General features: G+C 38.7%; 1 protein-coding gene across 2 annotated transcripts in view; it reads right to left on the minus strand.

The window, feature by feature from the left end:
* Nucleotides 1-12,705, minus strand: part of nlgn2a (neuroligin 2a) — a 205,399-nt gene that overhangs the window by 124,751 nt on the left and 67,943 nt on the right. For both annotated transcript variants that reach the window (XM_046852135.1, XM_046852134.1), the window contains exon 2: nucleotides 9,491-10,252. In XM_046852135.1, the coding sequence (XP_046708091.1) occupies nucleotides 9,491-9,977 (487 nt within the window). In that variant the 5' untranslated portion in view covers nucleotides 9,978-10,252. The remainder of the gene's footprint in view (nucleotides 1-9,490; nucleotides 10,253-12,705) is intronic.

Consider the following 12,705-nt stretch of genomic DNA (forward strand, 5'->3'; position numbering starts at 1 on the left):
ATGTAATAGAAACAACAAATACTTGAATCTCTCTGATGCCCCTGTTAGAATCTACCCCACATTCTACCAGTATACATGTGTCTGTGACCTGAGCTTCCAGCTGCTTTGCTCTCTGTTCTGTAGCAGCGCACATCCCCATAAAGTGAACAGGACCTGTACCTTTAGCTCTGATGCTCATTAAAAAGCGTGTTTGAACACACTTATGTGCTCCTGCAAAACCGTTGTTCATTTTCCTGTCAGAGAGGACAGCACCCAATTCCCTTTCTTTTAACTCTCCTTCCCTAATCACAAACACACTCTATATCACCAATCCCCCACCACCACCAACTCCCCCAAAATATATAAACGGATCACATCAGCATAATCACTCCTGATAATGTGTGTACCAAGGCCACATATATCACATTTGTAGTACTGAGACAGCTATATGTGTTGTTTTTTCCCTACTTATATAGTAAAAAGGCATTTTCGACACTTCTTTATAGCTAAATTGGCATCATTATGCATACTTTAATTAATCTATGGATGTACTTAATACATTATATGTAGCTATTTTAATACTAAAAATATGGCCCACATTTACATTTTCCTGACATTTTCTTAAAATTTTTGAAAACTTGCTTTTGGTTTCCTCTGCAGACTTGTTTGATGTTTAACTGCATTAGTGATTTCTTTCTTTTTCAAGACAATTGAGATTGTTGAATTGGCAATTGGCCAATGCTTGTGAAATAAATATGCCTCTTTTTCTAAAATAGCTTGCTTTTCTCCCATAAACAGCTGTATTTTCTTCATGTTGATTATCCTTTTTAATGAAAAATGATGAGCTCAAACCAAGAGTAAAATTTTTTAACTACTTCTCTGGGTAATGTTATGAAATGCACCAGCATTTTTTTTTTTCTCATTGCATTTAGTTAACACAGTTCATCAGCTTGCAATGAGAAATTAGCCAGACACCTAAACTGTGTTCATACCAGAAGACGATTATGTATAGCACATTGATGTAGCTGCATCAGTTAGTGATCAGCAAACTATTAGCTGATTATCAAGACCCCATTAAACTGAATCATATTAATGTGCGAGATAAAAGCAAGACTTTCCACAGTCAAGGACTCATTATATGAGAAAAAAAAATTGCTAAAGAAAGAAGCCTGAGCAGCATCTAAAAGCTTGCATGAGGCTTGGAATTAAAAAGCAGGCTCTGAATGAAGAATAGTCACTGAGCAGGTGAATATTGCTGTGGCCAGCACTCAGAGAATTGACTGCTACGAGATGTATGGGAGGACACGCTGTGTGTAGCAGGGTGAGCCAATCGTTTCTCATAGACACTGACTGATGGAAATCTGATCACACATGGCTGCGGCACACGGACTAAAACATAAAGGTCCTCACACTCCAGCTCACACACACATACGCAAACAGGTTACACTTTTCAAAAGATAGGTGAGCATACAGTATCAGTCACAGTAAGTCAGTGTTGCAGAATGTTAAGTGCCCCATTTGGTGCTAAAATAAGGAGTGCATGATCATAATTAGAAGGAATGGCTTGGATGCCTAAAATATATTGGTTGGATTAAGTGGAATATACAGATTAAAAAAGATGCATATGGACTGGTTTGGATAGTGCAAAAAATGCTTTTAAAGAAGTCACTGATTTGCTACATTTGTGATGAAGAAAAAGGAGAAAGAGGAGAGGAAGGAAGAAAGGAAGGAAGAGAGGAAGGAAGCTGGTGCTAGAAAAAAAAGCTAGAAACTGCGGTTGGTGTTGTCAGGAAAGAAAATAAAACAACCATTTTCACACCAGGGATGTTCCAATGAAAACTCACACACCTACTCAAACAAAATCAGAGGAGCCCCAGTGAAGATTCACTTGCATGTTGATGTGTCACATTGTATTATCCCAACGTTTAATCCACTGTGGGTATGTGTCTGCATACTGTTACACTCAAAATTGTGCACATCCCCTTATTATCCCAAAAGGAGTTGACTCTGATATAAACAAAGTTAATAGCAAAAGAAGAAAAAAAAAGACATGTCAGGGATACTTTTACCATCTCACACCAAGAAAAAAAGGGTCAAAAACAGTGGTGTGTGTGAAAGATCAGAGAAAATGTATGCCATTATTGATCATTTGTTTCTTTGGAACCAGATGGTTGAGAAGGAAATATTAATTGCAACAGGAAAAAAAAAAGAAAAAGAAAAAAAAAACTGAGCTCGTCAGCTCAGCTCCTTTCAGTTTTGTATGCTTTAAAACCCCAAAACTATATGAAACATAAGATTGACAGATAGTTCTCACTTTCCCCAGCTTTTTAAAAACCATTTATTCATTTCAGATGTTAATTCCTGGTTCGATTTCCTGTGCTTCAAAATGAGTGTGTACTCTAAGACAGATTTCCCATAGCACTGATTGTTCTGCATTTTCTGACTGGTATTAACTAGATCTCGGCTCACACGCTCACATCACCAGTGCAGGGGAAAAAAAAACAATGGAACAAGATGAGGATTATGTTTCTACATCGCAGATGGACTCAGATTTATGCCAGTGCCACAAAGCAGCATCTGAAATCTCTGTAGTCACTTTCACGTTAAATTTCTTTTTTTCAATAGCATTTTAAATGTAATATAAGACAAAAATTTGCAGTCAACTTGCAGACAAAATCAAAAATTAAAATTAGAAAAATCTGTGTGGTCAAGTTTGTACCCAATGTAAATTTTTGCTGTTTTTTTACATTTTATGACAATTATATAAGGTCTGTGTAAATCGTAACTTGAACCTCAGTTTGGCACCTTTGTTTTGAATGATGAGTATGTGTGTGTGTGTGTGTGTGTGTGTGTGTGTGTGTGTGTGTGTGTGTGTGTGTGTGTTTGTGTGTGTGTGTGTAAAAGAGTGAGATTCAAAAATATTTAGTTCAATGAGAAGAATAGACAAAATTTGACAACCACTAAAAAGCGTTAGACCATTAAAAAATTCACATTAAGATCATTATGCTTTTAATTTGTAAAAACAAAAATTATTTTCATTTGAACAAGTGGGCACCGCATGTAGTGTATGAAGCACAGTGTTATAGGTGGAGACAAAAGAAGAAAAAAGAGAAAAAAGATGTGATGAGTTTAGTGTTTTGTCTCCTGAAAAGAAAAATGCTGCGAAAAGAAGCTGTGCTATGTTACATTTTACACAGATTGTTAACATATCAAGTGCTTTGTGCAGATTATATATATATATATATATATATATATATATATATATATATATATATATATATATATATATATATATATATATATATATATATATATATATATATATATATATATATATATATATTAGGACTGTCAATCGATTCAAATATTTAATCGTCATTAATAGCATTGTTGTCGCAACTTCATTGCACATTTCCATCTGTTCCAAATGTAATATATATATTACATTTGTTACATAAATATTACATATATTACATAAATATTACATAAAATATACATATATTACATAAATATTAAATTTGTAATATTCTAATCAACATGGGCATGGAATAATATGGATGCTTTATAAAAATTTACGTTTATTATTAGTGAAACCATACTCAACCTAGAGCATGAAGACAAAATATTTGAAAGTAATTATGTTGTTTTAAATTACGTATGTTAACAAACAGAACCTTTTCTATGTTTCCACACAAATGGTTTTATTTGCCAGATGTGTGCACCATGGCAGATTTTGGTGCTTGATTTGAGACTTGGCACATCAGTAAAACAAATGTTTAATGATTAAACATTTATTTTTGATCTCTCTCTCTCTCTCTCTCTCTCTCTCTCTCTCTCTCTCTATATATATATATATATATATATATATATATATATATATATATATATATATATATATATATATATATATATATATATATATATACTGTATATTATAAATAAAATTTTATGAATATAAATATTTATAAAGCAATGTTTACAAATACATTTTTTTAAATTGCTTTAGAATAATGAATAAACTTACATTTATTGTTTAAATAAGATTAAAGATTCTAAATATTCAGAAACCGTTCACCTTAAAAAATTTTGTTATGTTGCAGCTTGTTACTACAATCAATAAAAAAAAAGATTTTGTCCATGTACATAGGTATTCAGACCCTTTAATCATAACTTAGTTGAAGCACCTATGGCAGCAATTACAGCCTTGAGTCTTTTGGGGTATAATGCAACAAACACCTGGATTGGAGGATTTTCTGCCATTTTACTTTGCAAATCCTCTCAAGCTGGGTCAGGTTGAATGCGGACTGTTAATGGACAGCCACTTCCAAATCTCTCCAGAGATGTTCGACAGGGTTAAAGTCAGAGCCCTGGCTAGGCCACTCTAGAACAATCACTCCTGTGTTGTCTTGGCTGTGTTCTTAGGGTTGCTGTCATGTAAGAAGGTGAACCAGACTTAGGTCCTGATCACTGTGGGACAAAGTTTTATTTAGGATATCTCTGTACTTTTTTCATGGTTCATCGTTCTCTCAACTCTGACCAGTCTCCCAGTCCCTGCTGAAGAAAAAGCACCCCCACAGCATGATACTGCCACCACCAGGCTTCACTGTTTGGATTGTGTTAGGCAGGTGGTGAGCGGTGCCTGATTTACTCCAGACATAACATTTTGAACTGAAGTACCTGTTGGCAAACTCTAAGAAGACTTTAATGTGCTTTGCACTGCTTCTATATAGCTTCCATATAGCCACTCTGCCAGAAAAAAACCCATATAGTTGGGGGTCATGGTTGTGTGAGCCTGTCCAAATCATGTCCAGTAAATAAACTTTTCTACAGGTAGTCTCTAATCGAGGTGTAGAAACATCTCAGCAGCGCAAAAGAAGTTGGCACCTGAGTTATTTGTCAAGTGTTGCAAAAGGTTGGAATACTTATGCACATGTGATATATCAGGGCTTTTTATTTTAAAAGATTGTGAGAATGTAGATTAAAGAGAAAAAAAAATAAATTTAAACAACAGTAGTATCAGGCTGCAGCACAACAAAACTTTAAAAAGGGGGTCTAAATAATTTCTGAATGCACAATACTGTGTGTGTGTGTGTGTGTGTGTGTGTGTGTGTGTGTGTGTGTGTGTGTGTATATATATTTATATATATATATATATATATATATATATATATATATATATATATATATATATATATATATATATATATATATATATATATATATATATATATATATATGGTGAAGGTTAGTTAGGTGTGGAAAAAATGCTGTAAAGTGAGAATGTTTAAAAAAAAATATCAATTAACAAAATGGAAAATAAATTAACAACATTTTAAACTAAATAACATCAGTCACAACTAGAAATTCACTTTAATTTCTAACTTTTGCACACTTTGTACACTTGCACAAAATTAGGGATTTTGTAAGATCAGAATCAGGTGTAAACCTGTAAACTTCTGTAGAAGACGTCTTGACAGGAGTGGTCAAAAGACCACTTAATGAGCATTACAGGAGGGAGTCTGGCACTGAGACGCAGCATCTTGTTCCCTCGAACCAGGGTTACCTACCTAACCTAGAGATGTTCCTCTTCAGGAACTCGATCAACAAAGCTTTGGGAACGAGAGTACAATACCGCCAGACTGACCAATTCCTGCCTAGTTTGGAATGGCACAGCTAGGTCGAAGGACAAAGTGGCACTAATGTCAAGGCTATAGGACCTGACAAATGTCAGTGGGGTAGACCAGCCTGCAGCATTGTAAATGTCTTAAAGAGACACTCCAGAGGACAAGGCCTTAGAGGCCACCACGCTCTGGGTTGAGTAAGCTCTGAGCCCGAAAGGAGCGGGAAGACCAGAGGGATCAGAAGAGGATGAGATAGCATTCACAATCCACCTGCCGTAGCAGACGAACAGCTAGTCCGACTTTCTCCAAAGAGAGTTCTGTGGACATATGTGTCTGATGCATCTGGTTAAGCTTCTCCTGGTCAGGGCCTGAAAAGGAGGAGGATAGAATGTCTGGAGCAGGACTGGTCGGGGGGCAGCCAAGAGCACCTTGGGGACAAGCCTGGGGTAGAAAAAGGCATTTGCCGTGCCTGGGGTGAACTCCTACCTGGTGGCTTTTTCACCATATAGTGAACAAGCGCCATTTTGCGGCATACAACCTTCTCATGGAGGCAGCTCTGGATTGGAGAATGGTCTCTGCCTCCTCGGCTAAGAGACCAGAGGCTAAGAGCTGTGCCCCCATATGGGCCACAGCACAGCCTCCACAGCCCCCGCAGAACTCCTGGAAGCAGCGCAACAAGGCAAAAAGCATACATGCATATCCTCAGCCACGCCTGAACCATAGCCTGTCCAGTCCGAGTTGAGCTGTGTGAGTGAGGGAAAATCAAAGGGAAAGCGGGAGGTTTCTCAAGTAGTAAAGCGGTCCACTTGTGATCCACCACATCCGGGTGGAGCCTCCACTCCTTGTGCTTCGGAAGGGCATCTGCTCAATAGTTCAACCACTCTGGGTCGATACTGTCCTCAGCTTGGCTTGGGACAACAGGAGGATCTGTCATACAAGCTTGTAAAGGAGGCAAAAGTGCAGACTGTGATGTGTTGTCCATATGGATCACCACATAATAGCCCCTTGGATCCGAAAAAAAATGCTTTAACACTAGAAGCATGGCCAGCATCTCTCACCCACACACTTTTTAAGGGGGCTGGGTGAAAATGCAAGGCCAAACAGAAGGACCCAATATTGGTAAGCTTTGGCTCTGAAAGCAAACCTTAGCAACTTGCTGTGTAAGGGAAGGATGGCTATATAGAAATATGCGTCCTTCAGATCCATCATGACAAACCAGTCCTTGGAACTGATTTAAGACACAACTTGTTTTAGCATGAGCATCTTAAACCTGAACCTAATTAGTGAGCAGTTTAGTTGACTCACTTCCAAATTGGGACACAGCCCCCATCCTTATTTGGTACTATAAAGAACTGGCTGTAGAAACCGGACTCTCTGTCAGGGGAGGAACCACCTCAATGGCCTGCTTCCTTAACAGAGTTTCTACTTCTTGTTCAATAACCAGAGCCTGCTCATGCCCCACCAGAGTGAAGCACACATCGTTGAATCTAGGACAAGACCCAACCTGAATCGTGTAGCCTCTTTCTACAGTGTGCAGGACCCATGAAGACATGTTTGGCAGGAGCTTTCAAGCTGCCAGATAATCTCTTAAGGAAATCAGTTGATCAAGACTGACCTCTTGTGTGCCTAGAGCAGCTTGAGCAGTGCCCGAAAGTTGTTCTAGGGCCCTTAGAGGAGGCAACAAGCCCCCAAATCCGCTACTTTTTCTGGCGGAAGCTGAGGGAGGCACATGCTGAAGACTGCTGTGCCCTGAAACACCGGAGGTGGCAGGGTTAACAAGTTGATGAAGAAGCGGTCAGGACCTCCTTTTCGAAGCCCTCTTGTTAAAGATGCATCACTTTACTGGGCTTTGACTTTGACGCTAAGTCTCTGGACCCCACAATGCCCGCCGAGCAGCCCCAAGAGTGCAATATAAAAAGAAGGTCTGAAATCCCGCCGACTGTCTTTTTGCCTCCTGGAACAGGTGTCTTGCAGCGGACACCAGGACTGCTATAGACTGGCTGATGGCTCTAGCGGTCTCCTTTGTGGCCCTGAGACCAAGGTCTGTACGACGCAACTCCAAGATGTTGTTTCCCCTTTTATCTCCCTTGTCTAGCTCTTTGAGCAGGTCAGCCTGGTAGGCTTGCAAAACCGCCTTGGTATGCAAACAGCCGCTGGCTTGACCCACTGCCATGTAAGCCTTGCCCACCAAAGCCAAAGAGGTCAGAAGGGGCTTGGTGGGTGGTCCAATGACCAATAGTAGCCAGCCATTGTCTCTTCAACCTGGGGAATCAGTCGCACTGTTTCAGTCCCACTACTTTAGGGTGGAGAGAGACATTGGGACTGGAGAGGCAGGCTGAATAAGGGCTGGCACATGATCTGGACATCTCAGTGTGCAGATCTGTAATGAAGGGCAGGCCCCGGCATGGAGGCACACCCTCCCCACAGGGGAAGAAACCTCCAAAAAAAGCAGGCTTCCGAACACTGGCAGAAGGTGCTGGATCTGGCAGGTATGGAAGGAGAAATGGAAAAGCCCGTCTCTATTCCCTCTGCCAGGTCCATTTGTGAACCCCATGACCTACATACATGGTTCAGAGTGTGGTTATGCTAAGGCGTTACCAAAGCGTTGTTGATGCAGCTCGAGTTCCTAAAGGGGAACTATCTTCAGCATCCTGAAGATTCCTGAAAGTAATTGTTTGGCCTCCACAGAGCCCTGAACTCATCAAGTTAGTCTTGGATTACATGAAGCGAAGGAAGAATTTGAGGCAGCCTAAATCCACAGAAGATCTGTGGTTATTTCTCCAAGATGTTTAAAATTACCCACCTGCTGATTTTCTTTAAAGACTGTTTAAGATTGTGTATACCCAGAATAACTGATGCTGTTTTTCAGGCAAAGGGTCGTCACACCAAATATAAATTTTATTTGGATTTCTTGTCTGTTTATTTAATTTCCATTTTGTTAATTGATAAAAATAAACAATGAACACTATTTTTGAAAGCATTCTTAATTTGCAGCATTTATTCACACCTGCCTAAAAGTTTTGTACAGTACTGTGTATACACTTAAACACAATGCCTGCCAAAAGTTTGGAAACACATGCATGTTCCTTTTGTGCTGGGTAAAAGGAAGGAACACACAAGAATTGGACAGTGAAATCCTGGAAGAAAGTTCTGTGGACAGATAAGAACAAATTTGACATTGTTGGCTCTAATAGAAGAACTTATGTAAAGAGAGAACATGGAAGAAGATGTTAGCAGACTACCTCACCCCCACAGTTAAACATGGAGGTGAAAGCTTAATGGTCTAGGTTTATTTTGGATCGGGGAAGGATGGAGACTTAATCTGGGCGAAAGGGAAACTACACCATCCTGGCTACCTTTCCATACTTCAACACAATGGAATTCCATCTGGACTGCTCTATAAGTGTAATTAAGGGAGCAAGCAGTCTACTGGAGTGTTATCTATCATAGAATGATCTGCCCAGTCACCACACCTAAATTCCATTGATCTGTTCTGAGATTAACTGGATCGCAAGGTCAGAAAAATATCCCTCAAGTGAAAAACACATCTGGCAAGAGTAATGGCAAAATATTTCAGCTCACTATTTAAAGAATCTTACTGTCTGGATGGCAAGAGTGTCTAAAGCTGTTATTCATGCTAAGGGAGGGTTTTTCAATAAAAATATTTTAACATCTATACAGTTATATATATTTTTTTATCAAAGTAAATCTTCTTAGCCTTAAATAACCCAGTTTGTTGCATATAAACAAAAGGAACATGCATGCATCTCTCAAAAAACAACAAAAGTTGTTTCCAAACTTTTGACAAGCACTGTACATCTAATCTTTAAGCTGTTTAATATGTAATCTCTATACATATATAGTGTACAGTGCTGAATGTGGCAGCTCACCGTCCTCTGTGGGTACGTAGATGTTTAGGTAGAGGCAGTCCTCACTCTGGTTCTGAATGTAAGTAGCAGCCACGTCCAGGCTGTCAGTGAACCACACAGGTAGCATTATCTCAGGCAGCACCCCATGAAGGTTCTGTGGACACACTGATGCAAACTGAGTAGCGTTGCGCACTTCAGGCCATGAGCCAGGTGCCTCTGGGGGCTGAAACCGGCGATCGCCAATGGGCGGGGTAGCATAGGGCACCCCTAGGTACTGCTCCACAGGGCCCAATATCTCATTATTCAGTTCCTTTTTGAGTCCACTCAGTTTTCCATAGTTGGTGCTGACAACAGGGTGTTTGACGCTGGGTTCAGAGCGCTGACACGCACCCAGAGTCAACCACAGTGCTATGCACAGAGCATAAACACTGCTGAGAGTGTCCAATCTGTGAGCACAGCTCGAGTCTTGCTTGCACCAGCGTGGTGGGCGCATGATTGCTTTTGGCATCTTTGTTATTTTCCTTATAATAAAGAAGGGGGTAATGAAGTAATTATGCAAGAAGTGTGATCTTTTTAGGTGTAAAAGAACATGGTGGACAGAGAGGACAGGAATAGGGGTTTGGGTGAACAGAAGGGACAGGGAGGAGAACTGTTGCCAGTGGTGATCTCAGCCCTGGCAGGTGGCTGTGACGTGGCAAAGGTCAAAGAGGAGAAGTCTGTTCCGTTCCATTGCCTGGCAAAGTCCTCATGGGGTTGGTCACACGGTGATCACACTTGGGAGTCCTGTACAAGAGACAGAAAGAGTGCAAAAGTGAGACCTTTCCAGTTAACAAAAAATTTTGTTAGGGCATTCAACAAAAAGGTCATTAAACATAACAAAAATAACATTCATGTTATTTAGTCAAAACATTTATTTTGTTTCCTGGTTGCTCAACATGTAAACCATGTTTAAAATTTGCTCAGTTGTAATCAATAGTGTTCCTATAACATTCCTATAACCAATATCTTGCAGTAATTTTGTTATCTATACACTTTAGATACACAGAGAACCCATACTGGACAAACTTTAAACCCAAAAATCATTTATAGAATCTTTGCATTCAAACTTGTAATGTAAATAAATGTCGAAAGATAAAAAAAATGTTCATTTAAATTTTAGTGGAAAAGTATAAACTAATTTATTTTTAAAAGTAACCAAAATCAACAAAATAAAACCAAAACAAACAAAATAAGTTACAATTATACGCTGGTTTTAGTTACAAAGGACTAAACCTTTTTGAACAAGAAACCTCATAAACATTAGTTATGGACAGCTAACTACAGATTAACCAAAAAGTCCTTAAATGTTATCTTTAAAAATGTAGACAATACAACTAGCTAACAGCTACTTATCACTATATAAACAGTTTTGGGGAACTATTGTACCTAAAATTAGTCTCTTTGAAGCTGTCACACATCACCCTATGGCATTACAAGCAGTATTTACAGTATGGATAAATGCAGACCTGCTGTCTTTACACATTTTTTTGTGTGTCTATGAGTTATTACTTCTGATCACCCACAAAGACCTGAAGCATACTTCCAAGCTCTGTAAGTGTTATTTAGACAGCTAACAGTCTACTGGAATGTTATCTATCATTGAATGGCCTGCAGAGTCACTAGACCTAAACCATATTGAACTGCTCTGGGATTAACTGGATCAAGGTCAGAAAGAAGGATCCAACCAATGAACAACACCTTTTGAAAGTTTTACAAGAGGTATATGCCAAATAGTTAAGTTTTGAAATCAGGAGTCTGTAAAATCAGGAAGAATTAACAACAGTTATAAGTGAAGATTAAATAGAAACTGGAAAGTGCTTTTACCAATATTCTAGTCAACAAATAGTAATTTTAATATAAAATTTCTAGTGTTCTTGTAATACCACCACCACCATACACACACACACACACACACACACACACACACACACACACACACACACACACACACACACCAACCACCCACAAACACACGCACTGCTTTCCCAAGTGCCTTAATGTTAGAAAATGTATGCCGGGTGACATTTTCAGGGCATACTCCAGAAAAACGTGGCTGCAGAAACAGTTTTCTTTTCTGTAGACTATTGCATTATGAATGTCCTGGGATTTGTTGAGAAATGACACTCTTAAACTGATGATAAAGCTTTTTCATGGCTCACCCAGTCCGTTATGTTTAACAAAGGTTGGTCCATTGTAAACACGGAATCAGTTGGAGTATGAGAAATAATGTGAGAAGATGAAGCCTAATTAAGAACACAAACATATTCATCCCATTCTGAGAGCTCCTTTGTGTTTTTTAAAGGCCTTTGATTGTACAAGTGATGATTGATGAATCAATAGGTTTTATATGCGTTTCCTCTGGAGATTGTAGCTAGCTGTTTGTGAGCAAGCAGCTGTTCCTAGCAAGCATTTCTACACCATACACATGCACAGATGTATGTGCACATACCCCACAACCATCACCATTAAAACAGCAGTGTGCTGGGGCTATATAACGATATCCAAGCCATTGAGAATAAGTAGAATAAAAGAAGATGCCAAGCAATATTCTCATCATCATCCTCATCGTCATCATCATCATCATCATCATCATCATTGTATTCATTATTACCACAGAAACCATCAGCATCCTTAATATACTCCTCTTCACAGTTTGTCCTGTTTTATTGCTTAATCACTGTCATATAATCGTCTAATGTCTCTATTACTGCTCTCCACAGTAATTATTCTCTACAATTTCTTACACAAGACAACCTTTTTTTATTTAACAGGAAAGGACAGAAACACTGACGCAAGTCATTTAAAACAGAAATTGGTTCAATTTGTTCTTTATTTACATTTCCCTCTTTTTTATCATTCTATTACTGACAAGGCTTTTATTTGATCAAACTCTCATCACTAAAATTTCCCATCACTTCCCTCATCTCTCTGGTGAGTCTGTGATGTGAGACTGGTCTGTACTTTAACTACAAACAGCTACAGAACCATATAAATATATACACATAAGCATAGATACACCAAAGACAGCAAGTTAAATCCAAAAGTATTGTTAATATTTACATGAGCAAACTTATATTCTATTTAGAGATGTGTTATATGCTTCTATAAATCTATTTTATTTGAATATAATGCAGGTGACTGTTTTTATACTGTATAAATCACCTCCTTCAAAATACAAGCATTTAAGCCTAAAAAAT

This window comes from Silurus meridionalis, chromosome 6 (assembly GCF_014805685.1).
Source record: "Silurus meridionalis isolate SWU-2019-XX chromosome 6, ASM1480568v1, whole genome shotgun sequence".
NCBI classification, from domain to species: domain Eukaryota; kingdom Metazoa; phylum Chordata; class Actinopteri; order Siluriformes; family Siluridae; genus Silurus; species Silurus meridionalis.